A 20,910-nucleotide genomic window follows, 5' to 3' on the forward strand; every position below is an offset into this window, starting at 1 on the left:
TCGACTAGAAATAAAACAAATTTATAATATATAAATAGGTGCAAACCTCATCTTATGATTTTGTGGAAATTGAGTTAGGTTTAAAATTCACTTCTTAACATTGTATTATAGTATGTTAGAACCTATCCTAAAAATAGTAGTATGTGTGAATAGATGTTAAGCATCACTAAATATGATATAAAGATCAATAATTTTAAATATCACAAAAAATAATCCTATTTCAACAAGTCAAAATTTCATTTGTTATTGTCAATAGAAAAAATAAAAAATTTATTTATAATTTTTTTTAACTTATTTGAAAGTGACTTAATCAAGTTACATTAGAGATATTATATAATATTATCTCTAACTTTTGAATTAAAAAGAAATGATGAATAATAAAATAGAAAACATATCTACAAAAATGTCATAAAAAATATATAAAATAATAATAACATGACATAAATATAAATAAAAAAAATATTGATCATCCAAACAATTTTTATGACAAAAATAATAAAAATATATGATCAATTTTCAACATAACATACCATACGTTACACATGAATTGTTGGGAAGAATAATAAATGTCTTGCAAAATATAAAAAAAAAAAATGTTGAAGTCCTGAAAAATCAAGGATTAAAACTTTTTGTGGAAACAAACCATGGAAATTTAAAGGATGTTTTAATATAGACAGTGTTCGATAATATACAGTAGAAATTGAGAAAAATTTCATCATAGGTAAATTTGAACGAGGAAGAAGTTGAATTTCTTAATCTTCATCAAGGAATCATGTCGTAGAGAAGAATATGAAACAAAATTTAACAAGTTGTTAAAATTTTGTCTTTACTTTCATGAGAGAGTTTTCTTATTTTTCAAAGTTTGAAAATAGCCTAAAATATAACATTGAATAACAATTGATTAAGACAAAATATTATTATGATGAATCTTAATAGTATTTAATTCTTGTGATTCTGAAAGTGTCTACAAAGTATGTTAGGTTGAATTGGGAAAGAGTATTAGTTTCCTTGTGATAAGTTAGGATCATATTGAGACTTGAGACTTTTTGTTGGTAAAGTTAATCTAATATACAATAAAATTAAAAGTTTAGAAAAATATTTATAAATATATGCTCTCACCAAAGTTAGATAATAAGTAAAAATGACAACGAATCGAGTTGAACATGGATAACGTCTATTCGTTATTCGATTCACATGAAAAAATCATACTTGTTATCCGTCATGTTACCCATTGAATACTCGTGTAAAATAAATTTGCAGATTTTTTCAGCCCACACATATCCGTTGAATACCAACAAATATTTTAAAAACAAATTATTGTATGAGTTTTTAGAAAAACAAGTTTTAAACACCAAAAGGTAGAATTTGAAGGGAAAGATAAATTGGTTATAACATGATTATGAGCAAAGAACCAACAATCTCTCTTTGAAAATATAATGCAAAGGTCATAGGTATATGTAGGCATGAGATATGTTGAAGTGTGACTTTCCAATTCCTATACCATCTAATGATTGAGTTTGATGGAGAAACACAATAGTTTACCTACATTTCTTAAAGACTTAATACCTATTTTGGTCCCTACTTTTATGGGTTTGGTTCAAAATGATCCTACCTTTTAAAAACGTTCAGTAAGGCCCCATAATTTGTTAAAAAATGTTCAGTCTGGTTCTTTTCGCTCACGCCATTAAAAACCTAACAGTGCAAATGGCATCGTGGTGCAACCTTATTGAGCTGTGAAGTTTGATGAATATGTGGAGATTACACTATGTAAATATTTTTAAAAAAATTTAAAATGATGTAATAATAGTAATAGTAATAATCCTACATCAAGATCCTTTTTCTGGTGCAATAATCCCTTCCAATCCTGAAATAGCTGATGCAGATCTCTTTCCCAACAAGAACATCCTCGATCAACCTAAAAACTATGTCAGTGTTGTGTTCATCACCAGTGTCCACATAATCGAACCTGCAAGCGTTGGAAACACGGTCATGGTTGAAGAAAGTGGCTTTGGGGGTAAATAGCATAAGCTTTGATGGATCTCTGAGGCCCATCTAGGGAATAAGGGTCCATTAAGCAGAAGGAGTTGAGTCTATCCTTTGCAAGAAGTTGTACAAAGAGATCTACAGAAAGTTGACCCTCAGGTGGGAAAATAGGTGAGATTAGAGAATGGAGAAACTTGGCAACATAAAAAATGGCAGTATCTGGAGTGCCATGAAGAGAGAGGAAAGTGTGAAGTTGAGAAGGGGATTGAAGGAAGAGGTTGTGAGAAGCTACAATGAAATGAGCTTGGACTTGGCATTGTGGAGGGTGTTGTTGAAAGAGTGTTGGGTTGGGGTATTGAAGAAGAAAGATGAGAGCTTTGCATACCCAATTGGAGTGTGAGGAGTTGAGTGCAAGGGAGAGACAACTTTGGGAGCAAAAAGTGTGGTGGGAGCAAGAGGGGCATCGGAAAATGGTTGTGTGAGAGGGTAAGATTTTGAAGTAGTGATCACAGTTGGTGAAAGGTGAAGAATATGCTGCATAGAGAGGAGAAGCTGAGTGGAGAATGAGAGCGGATTCAGTGAGAATTATTTGACCTGCTTTCAGGGATTTTTCTGCAAACCGCCGCTTGGCCAAACCCTCCTCACCGCCGATCCCCAAACCCTCCTCCAGCTCAAAAACTAATCTGAACACAAGTTGGCCATCACCGATTACGAACTCCCTTTGGCCAACGAAGACATTGCCAAACTCAAATCTCAATTTCCCTCCCACACCCAACGCCTCAATCAGTTATACGGTTCTCCTTCCCTCTTCCATCACACTCTGCATTTTCCTGTCTCTTCAATCACTCACCCACTCTTGCATTTCTCCCCGCAGCTCCCTAGTTAAACAGAGATGCTTGGGAGGGACAGAATCAGGAACCCAATGGAAACGCCATGGGACCTCTCACCCAATTCCCTCTTCAGATTTCAACTTTAAGAACACCCCAATTTGAACACCAGTTTCTCCACAATGCTTAATCCCAATTCGCGATTTCTCTGTAACCCTAACCCCTATTTTTTTAACCACTGCCATGTGTTGGAAAACAGGTAGGCTTCTTTTTACACTAAGAGGGGGAGGGGTGAATTGGTGGGTTTTCAAAGTCAGAGTCTTTTTGCAATCTTTAAATCAAAGTATAAAACTTTAGAAAATTTTCTTGAATTGCAAGTAATGAAAATTGTGTGCAGCGAAAAATCATAGTTGACTATGCAGATAATACAGTCGACTAAATATAAAAGAGCAGGGATAGAGAAATTCAAACACTGGTTTTTATACTGGTTCGGCCTCAATGCTTACATCCAATGTCCTTCCAATACCAGAAAGCAATTGCACTATAATGGTCAAGGTTTTTACAGCAAGGAATTTATAGAAGACCTCCACGTCAAAAATATAAATCTCCTCTCTACCCTCTAACCAAAATATAGCCAAAACAATACAGCAAGACTTGCAGCAAGATGTCCCGTCTCCTGCAATCTGCCAAACCACTTTGAACAGTCGTCAAAATGAACCAGACTCTACGAGTCTATCCCCTGTAGTCACAACAGGTACACACAACAATCACCACGGATGCTAAACCAGAATCTTGATCAACCCAGAAACACCTCAATGTGCAGATATGTGATCAAGCAGTGAGCATGCAATCAATCTCCTTTTGAACCTCCTTCAAGAAAGATCACCACCATCTTCTTGATGAGTTCTTGGAGGTCTATAATCCAGAGAAATCAATCTGAAACAGAATGTGAAAATGTTAGATCATTAAAAGTCTCAGAACAACTTCATATTCTGTCTATTTATAGAATTCTGTTAATCAGACATGCTCTTAGTCGAATATGCTACTGATCCAGTTGACTATGTTAAAACAGTTATAACAGTTAAGTCGGACCAGTAGCATTCGGTCAAACAAATTCAATGCTCATTCAATATAGTTGACTCTCAATCAATGCTTAACTAACTTTTGAAAATATAGTCGTTACTGTTCAAGAGCATAACAAAATTTCAAAGCAAATAACTAATACAGTTGAATGTGTGGCACACAAAGTCAACTTCAACATGTCAGATCAAATTGAAATTCTTTCCTTCACAAATCTCACATAGCACTGATTCTCAAAATCTGTACAAAGACTTTAGCATAGTCGATTCAATTAGTAATGAAGTCGACTTTACTGCAGCTTTGTCACACAGTTATAAGTTCATAAAAGTGCTTGTGGTTTTCATGTTTTCAAACATGTGCAATGCATCCAGAAATGATGTAACATGTACAAGCTCAATAAGTATGCATTCACATAGCAATATATCATAGAAACATGTTCAACAAATATACCAAACAGTAAGCATAAGAACATGTAACACAACAACAACATATGTGTGTTATTAAAGATGTGTTGTCATCATAAAAAACTAGAGTGATATAGATTGTGTTGTCAACAATCTCAACACCACGTTATCTATATTTTTTTTTTCATAATTTTAACCTCAGACAGCCACACAGTCACATATAATAGACAAGTCATTCTGTTCTATCTAGGGTGGTAGCTCCATCATTAAAAAATTAACGTCGTACCAAAAAAGGATTAACTTGAACAATTTTTTCACAAGTTGGGACCCTTTTTGATTTTTAAAAAAGGTAGGACGGATTTGAACACAACCCCTCTTTCGAGGGACCAAAATAGGTATTAAGCCTTTCTTAAATTCTTATATCATCTAATGAATGAGTTTGATAGGGAAGCCCAATAGTCTATATGCATATCATAAATCATTTAATCCAAACTTTGGAAATAACTTTGACATTTACATGTATATATTACAATAATGTAATTTTGACTTCTATTTTCTAAAATATGTTTAATTGATTGATGGTGTTTTTTTTTCTAAATGTTATTAGCAAAAAAGGACATCTTTGGATAAAACCTTAAATCTAATAAAGATAAAAATATAAATTTATATCTTTAACAGGTAGCGAATACCCATGGATATGAATAGTATGATATCCAAACCCGGTCTCTTAATGAAAGGATACTAATTTATCCGCTAGTCGTTAGTACCTTTACCTGTAGGTACCAACTATCCATAATAAATTTTATGTGCAAATACTCACATATATAAATATTTTTGTCATTCCTAATATTTTTTAGACTAACAAATAAGTAAGCCTATTAAAATAAGTAATTGTAAGAAATTAGAAAATAGAGTATTAGAGATTGTAGGTGTATTAAAATAATGAGACCGAGTATTTTATTATAAAATAACTTTATAATATAAATAGAATTTTCTAAACTCGTCTTATTACTTTAAGAATACTCTAGCTCTCTAAAAAACTTTTCTTCGCTCTCTCGCACTTCTTTGTAAGAGTTCTTGATCTTCAGTCATTTGTTCGATGATTAGAAGGTGTCTAGGCGATCCTTGCTTCGAGGACTACCTATCTTACCGATCAATTGATTGATTTGAGCAAGTAAGTGTTAAACCCCTTTTCCTTAGTGTTTAGGGTTCTTGGTCATGTAAAATGGTTCTGTTTTGCACGGATCAAGAATTCCTCTCCTTTGATTCTTAGTCCGTTTGTGGTTCTAAAGTTGGTCTTTAATCACCAATGGTGATTTATAGGTTTTCTACAAGTTCGTTATGCTGCAAGAAATCTATGGAGCATTTAGAGGTTTTTGAGCTATTAAGTCGAGGTAAGGGAAGCTAGATAATTGTTTTAATTTGAAATATATAGTATGAATTTGATGGTATGCGACAAATAAACTTTTTGGATGAAATATTTTGTGGTATATGTTAGTGATAATTGAGATAATATGGTGAAATTGATGAATCGTATGAGTGTGAATGGCTGGAAATAATGTTGAATCTTGTGCAAGTAATATTGAGGTTGGTTGTGATGTTGATAAAGTGAATTTTATGATCAACTTGTTGAAGGAAAGAGTTACTCTTGGTTATAGGTCAATTTTGGTGTAAAAGGATGAGGTCTAATATATGTCAATGGTTAAATATGGTTGGCGAGCTGATTTGTTGAAGTTGGGATGAGTTATGAACTTGTTTGAGTCATGTTTAATACTTTAAAATGATAGAGAATTGAGTTAGGAGTGTTGGAGGATAATATATAAGGTAGAATTCTACTTAGCTTAGAACGCAATTTAAGGAAGTGAACTAGTGAAAACTCGAGTTTGGGGTTCTGTGCGCAAATGGTCAATTTGGGAAGTCTTGGTAGTTCATTTGGGACTGGTTAGAGTCCTTAAGTTGATTGAAATTGTGCCTCAATTGGTAAAATTCAATTTGAGTCTATAAGTTGAGTTTTTGTAAGTTTTTAGGTGAGATCTTGAGGTTACTTGTTTAGATTGAGGTTAGAAGGGTTTAGAGACCCTTGGTGGAGTATATGTGAGTGTATAAAACAATCTATGAGGGCTAGAAGTTGGAAAAAATATATTCAATTGGTCAAAAGTGGTTTGGGGTAATAATTCTGCAGCTTTCGTGCTGCAAAATTATGCAGACTCGCTGAGCGATTGGAGCCGCTCAGCGAGAGGTCAAGGGGTTTGGATCACTGTCTCAGGATTCACTTAACGAGTTGGGTCGCTGAGCAAGTGGTTGGGGGTCTAGACCATTGTCTCTGCTCTCGCACAACGAGAAGGGTCGTTGAGTGAGAGGTTTAAGTCTAAGAGCATTAGAAGTTTTATTCGCTCAGCGGACTAGATCGCTGAGTGAGTGGGTTGGAGTTTGGGACCACTGTCTTTTATTTGCTCAACGAGTGAGGTCGCTGAGAGAGAGGACTTTGTGGTCGCTCAACGAGCTTGGTCGTTGAGCGACTAGTCTAGAGGGTGTTTTATTCTTTCTTTTCTTGTTTTCTTATGGAGTGAAGTTACATTTCTATTAATTGTGAATAATGTATAAGTATGTTTGAGATTATATGATCAAAGAGGTGATGTGATGATGATGTTTAAGTTATGCGTGAAATATGGATTTCAAGTATCATGTGAGAAAAGAATTTCAAGGAGGCATATCCTAAGTTAGTTATGTGGTGTTATGTATTGAAGCAGGGGCTCCTGGATTGGGGAATGGACACTCTCAATAACCCCATTTCATGTAGAGATGGGTGACTATGTTGTGGAGAGTAGTAGGAGGTCCTAGTCTATGGTCACTGGTTTGGGACCATAGATGTTTGACGGATTAACCTTGATGTATGGTATTATTAGTGGTGGTTGAGGATGTGGTTATTATTATTTCTGAGTAAGGTATCTCCACCATACACGAGTGCAGGTTCCCCATGAGTCCTACATCAATGCATCTATTTGATAGTAAAAAGGGGTTTCAAGTGGAACGAATCAGATTACTATGCTGATTGATTTATAATATACCTGTATATCGTTATTGTTAAATTGTATGTAAAATCTCTTGGTACGCTAGTTTAACCTTGTTTTTCTGTGATTTGTCTTTGTTTGTTGTTTTTCTTTTGTGATGATCACCTTAATGGTGTGAGCTTAGGGATACAATTTTTTCAATTGACTTAGCGAGAATTTAAAAGTGAAGCTTGTAGTATATGTAGTTACTTTTGTTTTTTAGGTGAAAAATTTTATTCTTCACAAACTGTAATTCTAATTATATGTAATGTTCATTTAGTAGTTTTATATTACATTAACATTTCTAATAATAAATATTTAACTTTATTTATTAACTTTTTATATTCATAATAAATAATTAGAAGTAAGAAGTAGTTTCATATGTTTAATAAATGTGTAATACAATGATAAATCTTATACTTTCTATACTTTTTGGTGAAATCCTATATACCTTTTTATGTATTATATTATATTAAATTTATTAAGATTGATATTTGAAGTTTATTAAATTTATATTATACCTTTTTATATTTTTCTTTCAAATATTTTTGTAACATTTTTAAGTGAAGTTAAGTATATAAATAATTTTTTATTATAATGTCAAATTCTCATTATTAAACAAAATTATATATACATCTATATTTTTTTATATTCAGATAATTATACAAACGTAAAATTATATATATTATAAAAGATCATATTATAATTAGTGTTATTTTATAAAAAAAAAAATACCCAAAAATACTTTCCTCCCAATACAAATACATATGGGAATCTATATAAAATTAAATGAGAACCTCCCTCACATGTTGTAGCAGCAAATCTTTATGGCTCTTGTGCATTCAAATTTGTGTATGAACTTTAAGTAACATTTTATGAAGAAAAAGTTCTACTATTTGGTGAAGAAAAACATAGCAGGCTAATTATGACACCTGCTACGTAACAGTGATAATTATGATAATTAAATGCAATTAAACAAAAAAATTTGGTCAAACCATAGATTGGAAGTTGCATGCAGAAGCATAGGGAAGATAAAATCCTTTCATTGGCATAGTAAAAGGTTACTTAATGGCAGCTGACACAGAAGAACCCTAATAGGAGATTCAATCTTTTCAAACCTACCAATTTATTAACTCATATCTCATAAATTTTATCTTTTGTTCTTTCTTTAATATGCATACAATTGTTTTTTTTTTTCATGATCCTACTTGTAACCTAGTATCTGTTCTCATTATTATTAATTTTAAATTTTGAATCATATATTCCTCATTTTTTCTTCAATTTATATTTTTTTTTTTAAATTGCGTGTCTTTTTCTTAATCATTAGTTTTTCTGAGTGCTTTCATGCATCTTCTTATATATACTTCAGGAATATTTTTGATATTGTTATGTTCCTTTTTTAGTTGAATAGAATCCAAGAAGTTAATTATTTGCATTCTACCTATAGTTTTACTCCACTTGTTTTATTCTTCTTTGATTGTTAATACAATATTATTTTTCACCGGAATATGCTGTAATTCAAAAGTGTCAAAATCAAAGCTAGAAAGAACTAGAAAGTAAAAAAAATGAATAATGTAATAAAGAGAAATAGAAATATAAATTATGAAATGATAATATATGTTTTTAGTATATAAACTTAAAATTAAAATTAGAATTTATTCTTGTTGTAGTTTGATCATTAAATTTTAAAAATGAATAAATATAGTTTTTTAATTTGATTTTGTTAAATTTTCAAGTAGTTAATTTAAGAATATTATATTTATTTATTTTTAAAATTTAGAAATCAAACTAGGTCAAAGTTTAGAAAAAAGACAAATTTTAAATTTAGGAATTATAAACATATTTAGTTATTTTCAAGAATGAATTTCAAATTAGGAATTATAAATATATTTAATCATTTTCAAGGATGAATTTTCAGATTAAGAACTATAAATATATTTAATCATTTTCAAGAATGAATTTCAAAGAAAATGAATAGATCCATTTGAGAAGATAAGGAGAAAACTTGAAGTAGTTTGTTTTAAGGGATAAAAAAGTAAATGTGAAAAAATTTGAAGATAAAATTTATCAAAATTTTGATAAGTAAAATGTAATAAAACATAGTATTTTAATAGATAAAATTATTAAATTACAATTTTACCCTTATAATTAAAATTAATATAAAATAAATTGTAACTATAATAATAATAATATTCTATTATTGTTATAATCATTATCAGAATATTATCATTATCATTATGATAATAGTAATAATTATTAATTATTATTAACATTATCATTATTAATTATTCAGAAAATTTAATAAAGTAATAATTATTATTAATTTTTTTCAATAGTTTTAATTTCACAATTAATATTATTACTAAACGTAAATATTAAATTTCTTTTAAATTCATAAGTGCAAATCACCTCAAATCCCTAGAAACAAAGACCTTTCATCCATTCTTATCCATTTTTCAATAGTCTCAAATAGTAAATATCCAAAATCAAACAAAACTGAGAAAAAATAATGGATATATAATATAAGTGATAAGATAAAGAGAGGAAAAAAATAAAGATAGTCTATTATTAACAACATCAATATTAATTTTGTTTGAATAATATTGAGTTAACAAAATTTAAATAGGTTGAAATTCTTTAAATAAAGAAAAAAGTATAATTAAGAAACAAACCTTAATTTTTTTTAAAAAAAGGCTAGTTATTAAATATAAATGTGAAAACTTTTTATTCCAATTAATTTTGACATGACTTATACTTAAGTAGTAGAATTTATAACAAAAAAAAAGTTAATAATTTAATATTGAAAATGATATTTTGACATCAATTTTTTGACTCCATTTTGACACTGCACACGTGTCAAAATATGGTTGGACGATTTCAAATTAAAAAAAATACTTTGGTTTTTTTCTTTCAAATATGCCCTTGTTTCAACTTTTTTAATTTGAAATCGTCCAATCACGTTTTGACACGTGTACAGTGTCAAAATAGTGTCAAAAATTGGTGTGAAAATATCATTTTCCATTTAATATTTAATATAGGATGAAAAGTAAAGAAAATTAAGTGATTTAGAAGTACCCAATCCCTTTATCTTTATGATGTTTTGCAATCTAGCAAAACAAACTAACATAAGATTCTCTAATATCTGTTCCCCGACTTCCCCAATGAATCATCTTGGCCTTTATTAACACTTCATTTCACCACCTTTATAAAAACCTCTTCCTTTGTCTTTCCCTTTCACTCCAACTCAAACACTTGCCATCATTCTCTCTCTTTCTCTCATATCTCTCTTCAACCAAAACCTTCTTCCAAAGCATGTTGATTCCTCATCCATCAATGCTAGTTGCACCACAAAACAACATCCAAGTTCAACCATTGAACTTGGATGCACCTCTTTCAAACCACACCAACATACCCACTGAGTTTGTGTGGCCTGACAATGAGAAACCATGTCTTCAGCCACCAACACTCAAGATTCCACCCATTGACATGAAGGCCTTTCTCTCAAACGATCCACAGGCTGTGGCAAAAGTTTGTGCAGAAGTCAGTGAGGCATGCAAGAAGCATGGCTTCTTTCTTGTTGTCAACCATGGAGTTGACAAGAAGCTCCTGGAGAAAGCTCATAAGCTCATAGACACTTTCTTCTGCATGGACCTGCCAGAGAAGCAGAAGATGCAGAGAAAGTTAGGAGAACACTGTGGCTTTGCTAATAGCTTTATAGGAAGGTTCGCCTCCAAACTTCCTTGGAAGGAAACCCTTTCTTTCCATTACTCTAATGATAAATCCACCAGAACTGTTGAGGACTATTTTCTAACTTCCATGGGAGAAGATTTCAAGGAGTTTGGGTAAGATTTACTGAATGCAGTTTTCTTTCATGTAAAGATCTTTTGTTTTTAGCCTCTAAAAGACAAAATAAAAAGTTCTTTGTCTGTTCTTTAAACAAATCATTTCAATTGCCATGAAAGCCAAGCCAGGTGAAAAAAAAAAAGAAAAAACCCTTTACACAGATAAGGTAAAATCCTTTTCTGGGTTATTGCTACAGTTTTTCCTTTTGTTCTCTTTCTTTCTCTTTCTCTTCTATTTATGAGTCTCTTCAACGTGCATGCAGACACATCTGAACCCTCTTACCATCTTTTTCTTTTCATCTGCAACAGGAGTTTTTTTCAAGAGTACTGTGAAGTGATGAGCAATCTGTCTCTTGAGATCATGGAGCTTTTGGGAATGAGCCTCGGAGTAAGCAGAGAATGTTTCAGAGATTTCTTCGAAGACAATGAGTCTGTTATGAGGTTGAACTACTACCCACCATGCCAAAAACCTGAGTTAGCCTTAGGAACTGGACCTCACTGTGACCCTACTTCCCTAACCGTTCTCCACCAAGATCAAGTCGAGGGCCTCCAAGTCTTTGTCGACGGAAGATGGTGCTCTGTCGCCCCAAAAGAAGATGCTTTCGTTGTCAACATTGGCGACACATTTATGGTAAGGATCATATAATTACAAGGTTGACATGTTGTTTTTTGGATGATAATGGACGCTGCTAATAATTGATATGTCTTGTAGGTCCATAACTGTCCTTAAAAACAATGAACTCAATTACCACACCAATCAACTACTATGATTAAGATATATAATCTTGTTTATCTTTATCTTTATCTTTCAGGCTCTTTCCAATGGGACATTCAAGAGTTGCTTGCATAGAGCTGTTGTGAACAACCAGATTGTGAGAAAATCTCTTGCTTTCTTCCTTTGTCCAAAACAAGACAAAGTGGTCACTCCTCCAAAGGAACTAATTACCAAAGAGAATCCAAAGAAATATCCAGATTTCACATGGGCAACTCTTCTTGAATTCACACAGTTACATTACCGGTCTGACGAGGAAACACTTGATGCCTTCTCGAAATGGTTACTAGAGAAAAACAAGTGAAAAGGTGGCCCCGACCACTGTTCCATGACCAACAACACTCTAAACTTAGCTTTAACTTGTATCTGTTTCTGTGAGGAAGATGACATCATTTGAAGTTAAGAAGAGTGTTTTTGGTGGGCTGGTTCTCAAGAACAAGATAAAATAAAGATCAGTAAATGTTGTTAGTGTTGGGAGAATAAGTGCAAATGGAAGAACTAAGGCCATCTTTTTAGGAATAAAGAGTTTATTTTATGTAGTTGTCACTACTAATGCATTACTAGTTGTCTTAAACTTTGTTCTAATTTCCTGTTAAGCATATCATGTCCAACTTTTAATTATTCAATAAATTGCTTTGCATTTCTGTCATCACACTTATCAGATATTCTTTCTGCCAAATCTCAAAAATCTTCACTCATTTGTTTAATTGCGAGTTTAACTCATGTTAAATAATGCTGTCACCTTCTTTTTCAGACTTAACAATTTTCATTTTCAAACAAATTAAGCACTTTTCACCACACAGATTAATATCTTTGTATTCTTTTCTTTAAAACCTTTTAATTTTACATAAAGAAAATTAACATATATTATCCCTTTTACATAATTTGAAACTTGTAGAAGATTTGAAGTGTTAATAGAAAAAACTAAACAAAGTAATTAATATACTAAAAAGACATGATAATCAGTTTATTCAAGAGTAGAAAGAAAGCAATAAACAGAAAATAGTGTGGTCTGTTCTTTTGACTACTCACCAAACATTTCCTAGGGAACCAATGATTAATAAATCATGAAAACATGCACTTACACTTTTGATGATGTCATCCATATCCTTAAGATTTATCTAGACATATAATATTTTTTATCAACATATGTATACATAAGAGATCTAATCCTTGTCAAAGAAAAATACAACTAAAGAGGGTTATAAGATATAGTTATTCATCTAAAATAACCAAAGTAAATCATAATATATTTAATTTATAGATAATAAATGTATAGACCTTCTTTTTTATAATATATTTATTTATTTTTTGTATCTTTACAAAACATAAACTTACACTCAAAATCCTTATATTTATCAAGATATAATATGTTTTTTAAACAATCTCAATCTGAATAAAGAGTCTAAATATTAATGAAAAATTAAATTAATTCTAATATGTTCTTCCTTCTATGTACCAAACTTGAACATGGATGTTAATGTAACTGTTTTATTTTATCAATCAATCAGAAAAACCTCCTTGAATTGATTCATGGCAATCATAAATGTGTATGACATGTTTGTTGCCTCAAAAGGTAAAATTAATGGGTGTGTTGATTCATTCATTATGATTTTTTCTCTTCTGCATGCAAAACAAACAGTATTTCATTTGTGTTTTCAGACGAGTCTGATTTATATTTATGAGAATTTTTCACATTTTAATCAAGATCTTTATTAATAAATGCATGTTTTGGCCAAATAATAACCTCATTGAGTTATCTAATTTGAAGTGTTGACCACATCTCCATCAAACATAGTTTACTTTTTCTGCATTGAAAAGGTTGAAACCAAACTGTGCACGCTATTTCAAACCTGTGCAACATGGTATGATGAAATTATTTAATGAATTATTATTTTTTTTTTTTTTATGTGTGATGATAAGGACAACACAGTATGAAGGATATGTTATGTGAAAATGGTGGCACACAATTTGAAACTTCACCGACTGAGGTTGGACTGAATTCCTGCTTTTCTATCCAACACGACAAAATGTCACTTTAATAACAAGTTGGACTTTGCATGCAATGAGTCATTATAACCTTAGCAGCAAACTTTTGTTTCTAGCATGCAAAAGGGTCCAATGGTTCTTTCATTCATCACACTTCACAAGAAAAACCACAGAACATACATGTTTTAACGTGCCATTAATTATATAATAATATTTCATTATTCCTCTTGATGGAACTTTAATTTTGTTCAATTAGTGTCACATCAAAAATAGATATTGGATTACTCTATTCTTTAAGCATTAATCTTAGTTTATCTGCATAAAGTTGTTAACTCCTTTAAGAAAAGCACAGCAGAAACGACTAACCATCCTAATTACTCAAATCATGTTTAACAAAAGTTTTAACAATGATTAGGGATAAGCTCAAAATTATTTAAAGTACTTATCTCATTATTCTTCCCTAAAAGATAGTGCATGATGAATTGATTGATTATCAACTCAAGCTTATTATAGATAATAAATATAAAATAATAGAATCATTAACGGATTTAAACATTACAATTCCAAATTTTTATATTTGTTAAAGACTTTGTGGATGAACATGCCATCATTGCTATTGATATAATTGGTTTTAAATTGTTAGAGAAAATCAAATGCAATGTTATAATTTTTTTTTTCTCGGACTTTAGAGGTGTCAATATCATGTTCTGCATGATGTTTTTTTTTTTTTTAATGTTTTCTACTACGCTTATTTCTAGAGAATTTTACAAAACATTTATAAATGGCCAAGTTAACAATTTTATATTTTTAATTTACATTTGAACAGTTTAATTAATATTTCAACTTTAAAAGAAATTTTTTATTTCGGGTAGTCTTTCAACAAGATTTACTTTTAGCCTGTATGTTCTTTTACTTACATGTATAATGAAAAATCTTCATACCAACTGCATGAAAGAGTCAAAAAAATTAGAGTCACAATTTAAGAAAAATATTGTTAATATTTATGTAAAATATAGAATATTAAATTAATTTAGACTAAATTAAGAAAGACTTAAATTACGTCTCTTAATTTTATATAGTTACTTTTTTAATTTTTAAATTAAAATGATTTGTGTCCTACCCACTCATCAAATCAATCTCATCTTCTTTTTTTAGAAAATAAAATCAATAACTCTGTATGTAAACACAATTCAGTCAATTTTTTTTACTCTCCTACTTGTTCAATTCATGTTATTGTTCAAATCGATAATTTTTTTCTAGTCGAACATTAATAAGCATTTATAAAAATAAAATAAAATAAAAAATTGACATATCCAATTATACATGCTTTATTTTATAATTATATCACATGTAATAGTTGATAATGTGTTATTCAATGGCAACACGTGTAACAAACCTAATGGACCGAGGGAAACAGACCAACCCATTTTTTTCAGTAATTTTTAAACATTTTTAGATGACTAAAGAATAATTGTATTTTTTAGGATCAACTTTTTCAGATGTTTTTAAAGGCTAAAAATATTATGACAAATTAAAAGACTAGAAATATATGTAAGTAATTATAGATTAAAAAAAGTAAACAAAAAGAAGAAAAAAAACAAATAATTATTAAAAAACCTAATTAAAAATATTAGTCATTTTTGTATTATTGTGCAAAACATAGTTTCCACTTTGACTTCAATTTTAATTTTGTGCAATAACTTATTAGATGCAAAACAATGCTAAAGTATGGTTGATTTCATAACTATCAAACGCAAGATAACCCCTAGAAATTCAAGCCATAATTAGAATTTATAATCAAATTTTAATGTAATATATCTTGTTAATTATCATCTTATTAAACATGGTTGAAATACTTATATTCATATATTGTATAATAATAACTATTAATATTTTTAAATAAATTTATGATTGAATTGAACCTATCCCCTCTTTTTTAATAAATACTTTAATGGTGATGTTGCAAAGGAAATTATAGGAAAGTTATAAAGGTAGTGAGAGGGTATACCTTAAAAGAGATTATCACAAACATGTTATGTTATGAAATGATGTTTTGTTTTGTTCATGTAGAAAAAGTAGAAACTAATCCAATGAATTGGGCAATGAGTACAAAATATGTTTGAGATTCTAAGGACTTATGAAATGAGTTGTTTTAGCACTTACATAACAAACAAATTCATCAACACATGTCAAATGATTTGTAAAGTGGTCCGGACCTACAATGTTTTTTATGTACGGTTGTTTTTTTCTTACCCAAACCTCCTATTTTTTTTGGAAAAAGTTTTTTTAACAAATTTTTTTGACAACGTATATGTGACAGTTTGTGATTAGTCCGTTTCAAATATTTTTTTAAAATAAATTCAAACAGACCAATAAAATAGTAACACGTGTCCCCTGTTATAAAAAAGTTGTTAAAAAAGGATTGTTAAAATATCATTATCCAATTTTTTTACATAACTATTTTACTTTTCATAAAAATGATTTTTGGATAATCTGTTTTTTTAAAAGAAATTTCAGAATAAGTTTTCTAAAATTTCTGTAATATAATTTTTGAATAATACTTTTAGAACAATTTTCTCAAAATACATGAAATTCATTTTAAAAGAAGTTTTCAAGAATAAATTTGTTCACTTTACTTTCTGAACATATACGATAACTTCTTGAACAGTTAGACTAGATGGCGTGCGTGTGTAGTGAACGAGGTTTTTTAGTCTTTTTCCGTTAGTACAGGATGCATCCAGTAATAAGGGAGGTGCAGGGAGTAAACGCTCAGTCAAATTGAGCTTCATCTTCAGAGACGTGATTCATTATGGGCCAAATTCTGTTCATTGTGATCCATATGGTAATATGATTAATGATTAATAACATTTCGTAAACATGTATTTAGATTTTGCTTTCTTCTCAATGAGAATAATAACAAATAATATAATATACATAATACAATTTATCACTTGATAACTAATTTTTCGGAAATAAAAGTTTTGAATAGTAGTAAAGTGCAGGGAATAAATTTTATTTATTTCTGTGCAGAATTAGGAATGATGAAATTACAAAAACGAAAAAAAAAACAGTGGTATTTTTTGGATGGTTGATAAATATAAAGTTTGCAGAGTTGAGATCTATCAAAGCCATTGAAGTTGGATGGAAATAGTTGTAATATTTTTCATATTTATGTTTTAAGTTTTAAAAATCAAAGATTTTTATGAAAAGGTATTTTTTGAAATAAATTGGGCAAAAAGTTTATATTATTTGGGCAATTGTTTTATTTGCATAAAGTCTTTTTTTCACTCTTATTATATATTTTTTTTCTTTCTTTTTTCTCTTTTATTTCTATTTGGTTTTCTTTTATTTCATTCTTATTAATGAAGAAACAAAGTATTACTCAATTAATATGGTGTCATTAAGGAGTGCTGTGAAAATTTTTCAATTGCCCTCCTAAATAAAAAAATTAATTCACTCAACTTTCCAAAATAACCTACAACCATTCTAATTTTGCCAAGATATTTTTTAATAAATAAATTCATTTTTATATAAAAACTATCAAATAAACCTATATTTAGTTTAGATTAATTTTTCATAAATTTTTCTAAAATAATAAACTTTGTCTATACATTAAAATCAATTATGCATATAAAAGGGAGGTGAAGCTCCATAAAATGGGGTTTGAGAAATTTGAATCTTGACCCTTAAATCATAACACAACAATGTGAAGCTCTCGAACAAAAAAAAAAAAAAAGGAAAGAAAAAGATTTTTTTTAACAACTATTTTCTTTTATAACTTTTTGACAACGTATACATGATAGTTTGTGATTTTTCCGTTTCAAATATTTTTTTAAACATAAATTCAAACAAATTAATAAAATGCTGATACATGTCTTATTGTCAAAAAATTATTAAAAATTGTTGTCAAAATATTATAATAAAAAAAAAAAACTAAAATAGATGTAGCTTATTTGATAGTGGAAATAGTAAGACTGAAACATAAAGTTTTTATCATAACATTGCAGGATCTAGCAGCCAAAGACAAACACTCTTATATAACATTTTCCACTTTTGTTTTTCTTTTATCACCAAAAGTTAGCTGTTAATATGCTATTTTTGGTTAGCATAATCATCTATCTCATCTACACTTTTCTTTTCCTTCATTTTCATCTTACTACAATACAAAGTTAATCTTATAACTATGTATATAACATCTTTCACTAGATGAGCTGAGTGCATGCAGAAACATCTCAGTTTCATCAAAGTAAGAAAAGTAGGACTAGAGCTTCTAGTATCTCACACAAAAATTGACTCCTTGACCTTAGCTTACAGGATCTGCTAGCTGCTACTTGAAAAGAAAACTTGCAGAGTTTCTGCTGCAAGTTTACATGATTCATGGAAAAAATCTGAAGTAAATGCAGAATTATGTGGGGAGAGGACCACATTATCCAAAGAAAAGAGATGAGTGGGAACAATAGGCTCATTCTCAAACACATCCAAACCAGCACCTCCTATCTCCCCTTTCATCAAACACTGCACCAATTCATTTTCATCAATCAGAGCTCCACGCCCAACATTCACAATAAATCCATCTTTCCCCAACGCCAACATCACTTCCCTATTCACTATGTGCCTTGTTTCTTCATTTAATGCGCAACAAACCACAAGGACATCACTATCACCAGCAAGCTCAACAACATTTGAATAAAAGGGGTATGAAATAAATGCCTTCTCGTTTCTTGAATTGTACATCATTCTGCAACCGAAGGCCTCAAGCCTTTCAGCAACTGCTGTGCCAATTTTTCCCAATCCAATAATCCCTACTCGCTTTCCTTTTAGCTGAAACACAAAGCTCAGTGCTAGCTAGTTACCATTCATGCTGCAAAATTTATGTTTTATCTGTCTATTCTAACGGGTATTAAAAGCAAACTTTTTAAGATTAGAAGTATAATTCAAATTTACAAAATTCACTTATAAATAAAGCTTTTATATCTGTTTTATTTTTAATTGGTATAAAACTTTTAATAATACATACACATTATTACAATTGATATTGTTAAAAAAGACATGTTTTGACTGGATTTTATATCAATTATAAATAAAGATTAATTTGTGTTATATATAAATAGAATTGAATTATATTTAAAATTTAATTTTTAATATGATTTGATATATATTTTAATAAAATTTGTTGTTTTTTAAGTTTATTATTTTATTTTATGATATATTAATATTTAATTTTAAGTTATATATATATATATATATATATATTTTATTATTTTTATTAACGATTTGATATTTTTCAATAGATATTTAATAATAGGAAAATGATATTTTTAAGAATTTTTTTTAATAATTTTTTAACATGATACAAATCATCATTATTTTATTAATTTATTTGAATTTATATTTAAAAAAAATATTTGAAAGAGATCCATCACAAATTATTACATTGTGAACAAGTTGTTAAAAAATTCCTGTTAATTTTTTTTTTTCCCTTAATAATAGTAGATGATTTTGAAGTAGAAAAGCACATGCATAGATAGAAGAATGAGTAGTACCTTAAAACCAAAAGAAAGATTCAAGGGCATAGACGGACCCCGTTTCCGAACATGTCGATCAGCAGCAGAAATTTTGCATACTAAATCAAGCAACAACCCAACAGCCATATCAGCAACATCCCCGGCATGATCTCCAGCAGTAGAGGCAACCTGAATACTATGACGGCTGCATTCAACCAAGTCTATGTGGTCGGTTCCAGCGCTGGGGGTCACAATGATGCCGAGTGATGGGAGGAGCCGGATGGCATCTGCTGAGACCTTCTGTGAAGGGTTGCACAATATGGCTTGAATGGATGAGGGGTCAACCTTTTGCTCAGTGAGGAATTGGTGGAGAGGAACTTTTGAGGAGAAAGCTTTGAGGAAACGGTACTTGTGAGAGTTTTCAGCTTCAAAAACTGGGAAGATTGTTGGAGGACCAAACACTAGGAGTGGTTGAAGCTCCTTATTATCTTTGAGGTTGTGCTTGTCTTCCATTGCCATTGATGGTTGAGCTCCTGGAAATTGGTACTGTCAAACTGTACAAATATTTATTCTTACTTTCAATCTTATTCTAAAATCCAAAACACTGCAAACTAACAAGGACAGAACTAAAAGAGGAATGGTACTATTGCATTCTATATTCAGTGCACATTCATCCACAATAACCACAAAACAGAAGAACAGGAGTGCCCTTTATTTCGATCACCAAGGACAATTTGGTTATACTCACAATGCCCCATTTCTTCATAATGTAGATATATAATACTCATTCACATTCCATTAAGGGGTTGGCAGAAAGTGGAATAAAATTCAAAACCTTGAGGAAAGATGTACTATGAAAATTGGAAAAACTATATCAGACGAAGCAAAAGTTCCCAGCTGGAAAATTTCTCAAACAGTTCATCCACAAAGAACTAGTAAGTGCTCATGAATGTAACGTGCTTACACAAAAGCTGCATCTAAACCAAACCGGATTAATTGCTTACCAGAAGAGATAAGCTGAGAAAGATTGTTAGAGAAGTAGAGTGGTTGAGTTGACTTTGGTACCACAACTCCACCATTAGTGGGGATTTGGGATGAATATTTATTTCGATTTATATATTAAGTACCAATAATTCACAACCATAAAAATACCCAAGTAATTTGTTTTTTCAGAAAATGTCAGAATTGTTTTTTAATAAACTTTTATGTCTTGATTGGTATCGACTTAAATAATTCTAATATTTTAGCATTTAGCTGGTTGTCTTTTAGTTTGGATCATGTCACATGGAATGAGCCACATTTGTTCTTTCTTGTTATTATATATATATATATATATATATATATATATATATATATATATATATATATATATATATATATATATATTATCAATTAAAAAGTAGAAAAAATATTTTCACAATTTCATTATTTTGGGAGTTTAACTATTAGGTGTGTTTAC

The 20,910-nt window shown here is 30.1% G+C and overlaps 2 protein-coding genes and 1 pseudogene across 2 annotated transcripts; 1 reads left to right on the forward strand and 2 right to left on the reverse strand.

Annotated features, from left to right (window-relative positions):
- Positions 1 to 1,692: 1,692 nt before the first annotated feature.
- On the reverse strand, positions 1,693 to 3,055 carry LOC106779350 (annotated as a pseudogene).
- Positions 3,056 to 10,557: 7,502 nt separating this feature from the next.
- LOC106779369 (gibberellin 20 oxidase 2) lies at positions 10,558 to 12,607 on the forward strand. The gene is made up of 3 exons (XM_014667461.2): positions 10,558 to 11,186; positions 11,496 to 11,817; positions 11,999 to 12,607. Exons 1-3 carry the CDS (start codon positions 10,657 to 10,659, stop codon positions 12,260 to 12,262), a joined length of 1,116 nt encoding a protein of 371 aa, XP_014522947.1. The 5' UTR covers positions 10,558 to 10,656; the 3' UTR covers positions 12,263 to 12,607.
- Positions 12,608 to 18,000: 5,393 nt separating this feature from the next.
- Positions 18,001 to 20,513, reverse strand: LOC106779338 (glyoxylate/hydroxypyruvate reductase HPR3-like). The gene is made up of 3 exons (XM_014667432.2): positions 20,456 to 20,513; positions 19,491 to 19,984; positions 18,001 to 18,768 (listed from the first exon to the last, which is right to left on the reverse strand). The coding sequence occupies exons 2-3, from the start codon at positions 19,968 to 19,970 to the stop codon at positions 18,268 to 18,270; spliced, it is 981 nt and encodes a 326-aa protein (XP_014522918.1). The 5' UTR covers positions 19,971 to 19,984; positions 20,456 to 20,513; the 3' UTR covers positions 18,001 to 18,267.
- Positions 20,514 to 20,910: the final 397 nt, after the last annotated feature.

The sequence above is a fragment of the Vigna radiata genome, unplaced genomic scaffold (genome assembly GCF_000741045.1).
Source record: "Vigna radiata var. radiata cultivar VC1973A unplaced genomic scaffold, Vradiata_ver6 scaffold_194, whole genome shotgun sequence".
NCBI classification, from domain to species: Eukaryota; Viridiplantae; Streptophyta; class Magnoliopsida; order Fabales; family Fabaceae; genus Vigna; species Vigna radiata.